The sequence below is a fragment of the Eimeria mitis genome, genomic scaffold (assembly GCF_000499745.2).
Source record: "Eimeria mitis Houghton genomic scaffold, Emh_scaff437, whole genome shotgun sequence".
In the NCBI taxonomy this organism is placed as follows: Eukaryota; Apicomplexa; class Conoidasida; order Eucoccidiorida; family Eimeriidae; genus Eimeria; species Eimeria mitis.
In genome coordinates this window covers 10,361-12,140 of record NW_013572686.1, presented here as the reverse complement: position 1 = coordinate 12,140, position 1,780 = coordinate 10,361, and the positions used below count along the sequence as shown (strand labels likewise).

Below are 1,780 nucleotides of genomic sequence, written 5' to 3'. Positions count from 1 at the left end.
CAGCAGCAGCAGCAGCAGGAGGTGGGGCCCCTGAATGGCGTCTGTATCTGCATGCAGGGTTGTGTGGGGTTGTGTTGGGGGGCCGCGGGCTGCTGCGGCTGGTTGAGGGAGAGAGGGAGGTGCATGTACACCTCAGCAGGGGTTCTGTATTCTCTGTCCCCCCCCTCATCGCTCATCTTTTTGCTGCTGCAGCAGACACGCCGCTCGTGCTGTTTGTTGTTTATGCCCCTCCACTTACACTCCATACACTCACAAACAACAGCAGCAGCAGCAGCAGCAGCAGCAGCAGCAGCAGCAGCAGCAGCAGCAGTGGGTGCAATGCCAGTGCGGGAACAGCAGCCGGCGGGATGTGCTATGCAGGCACATACACCACAGGGCTTGCTGCTGCTGCTGCTGTGCAGCAGCAGCAGCAGCAGCAACTGCAGCAACAGCTGCAGCAGCAGCAGCAGCAGCAGCAGCAGCAGCAACATGTTGTGCAGCAGCTGCAGCAACTCTCCTTAAAGCACGTAACGGCCAATTGGGAGCTGCAGCTTAATGCAGCAAATACAGCAGCAGCAGCAGCAGCAGCAGCAGCAGCAGCAGAAGCAACACCATTAGACAGGCATGACTCTCCGCGGCAGCAGCAGCAGCAGCAGCAACAGCGGCAGCAGCAGCAGCAGCAGCAACAGCAGGGGACTGACCCATGGGCATTCGAAGAGACGGGGGGCTCCCCGTAGGGGCCCCCAGGGAGACCTGAGGCGCTGGCGCTCCTGCATGTATGCAGCAGCAGCAGCAGCAGCAGCAGCAGCTGCTGCTGCTGCTGCTGCTGCTGCTGCTGCTGCTGCTGCTGCCTTTGGTGATGCAGGAGGATGGAGGGAGACAGTGGAGCAGCTTGTTTTGTCTTTGTGTTGCTGCTGCTGCTGTCTGTCTCTGTCTTTATATTTATATTTATATTTATAATTATATTTATATATATATTTATATTTATATATATATTTATATATATATTTATATTTATATATATATTTATATATATATTTATATTTATATTATTTTCTTTATTATCTTCTTTATGCTGCAACGCAGCTGTTTTGGTGTTTGGTTTTGGGGTGTATGTACACCTGATCCTCAACAGCAGCAGCAAAAAGAAGAAATAAATAAAAATATAAAATAATATAATATATTATAATAAATATAAAATAATAGAAAATAAAACCATAGAATATACAATAAAAACTTAAATTTATTTAGCATGTATTGTCTTCTTGTTTTTGTTTGTTTGTTTGTTTGTTTGTTTGTTTGTTTGTTTGGCTTCCGTCTGTATACAGACGCCCTAAACACTTCTCCTTTGCATGCATGCATGCATGCATGCATGCATGCGTGCAAGTATTTATGTATGCATGCATGCATGCATGGATGCTTATAAAGATATATGCATGCATGCATGCATGCATGCAAGTATTTATGTATGCATGCATGCATGCATGCTTATAAAGATATATGCATGCATGCATGCTTATAAAGATATATGCATGCATGCATGCAAGTATTTATGTATGCATGCATGTATGCGTGCTTATAAAGATATATGTGTGCATGCATTTTGCATGCAGTGATATATGTATGCATGCATGCATATAAAAGATACATACTTGCATGCATGCATGCATGCAAGCAAGCATGCATGCATGGATATATGCATGCATGCATGTATAAAAAGCCATATGCATGCATGCATGCATTTTTGCATGCAAGGATACATGCATGCATGCATTTTTGCATGCAAGAATATATGCATGCC

The 1,780-nt window shown here is 45.3% G+C and overlaps 1 protein-coding gene across 1 annotated transcript in view; it reads left to right on the top strand.

The window, feature by feature from the left end:
- Window positions 1–716, top strand: part of EMH_0012270 (uncharacterized protein) — a gene marked incomplete at both ends in the record, with an annotated part of 2,888 nt that extends 2,172 nt beyond the window's left edge. Inside the window, one exon of the mRNA XM_013499486.1 lies at window positions 58–716. Within this exon, the coding sequence (XP_013354940.1) occupies window positions 58–716 (659 nt within the window). The remainder of the gene's footprint in view (window positions 1–57) is intronic.
- Between the last annotated feature and the right edge of the window lie 1,064 nt (window positions 717–1,780).